Raw genomic sequence first — 398 nt, forward strand, 5'->3', positions numbered from 1 at the left:
TTAGGGTTTAGGGTTTAGTGTTTAGGGTTTAGGGTTTAGGGTTTAGGGTTTGTATTTAGAGAGAAAGATGCTTAGCTGCTTTGAGGGCCCCGAAGAAGACGCAGAAGCGGCGAGGGAGCTGCAGGAGGTAAACCCTAAACCCTAAACCCTAAACCCTTATATAAACCCTAAACCCTCATATAAACCCTAAACCCTCATTCAAACCCTAAACCCCAACCTAAACCCTAAACCCTAAACCACCCTTCTGCAGCAGCAAGGCCCCTGGGCAACAAACAGCTTGCGCATCGCTTATTGGGTTTGGTGTTTAGGGTTTAGGGTTTAGGGTTTGGTGTTTAGGGTTTAGGGTTTAGGGTTTAGGGTTTTGTTCTGCTGCCGCAGGCCCTGCATTTTGCAGGGGC

At 48.0% G+C, this 398-nt stretch overlaps 1 protein-coding gene across 1 annotated transcript in view; it reads left to right on the forward strand.

Annotated features, from left to right (window-relative positions):
- Positions 1–398, forward strand: part of EMH_0077920 (zinc finger (C3HC4 RING finger) protein, putative) — a gene marked incomplete at both ends in the record, with an annotated part of 4,196 nt that overhangs the window by 659 nt on the left and 3,139 nt on the right. The window contains one exon of the mRNA XM_013499921.1: positions 62–127. Coding sequence (XP_013355375.1) covers positions 62–127 — 66 coding nt within the window. The remainder of the gene's footprint in view (positions 1–61; positions 128–398) is intronic.

The sequence above is a fragment of the Eimeria mitis genome, genomic scaffold, assembly GCF_000499745.2.
Source record: "Eimeria mitis Houghton genomic scaffold, Emh_scaff4819, whole genome shotgun sequence".
NCBI classification, from domain to species: Eukaryota; Apicomplexa; class Conoidasida; order Eucoccidiorida; family Eimeriidae; genus Eimeria; species Eimeria mitis.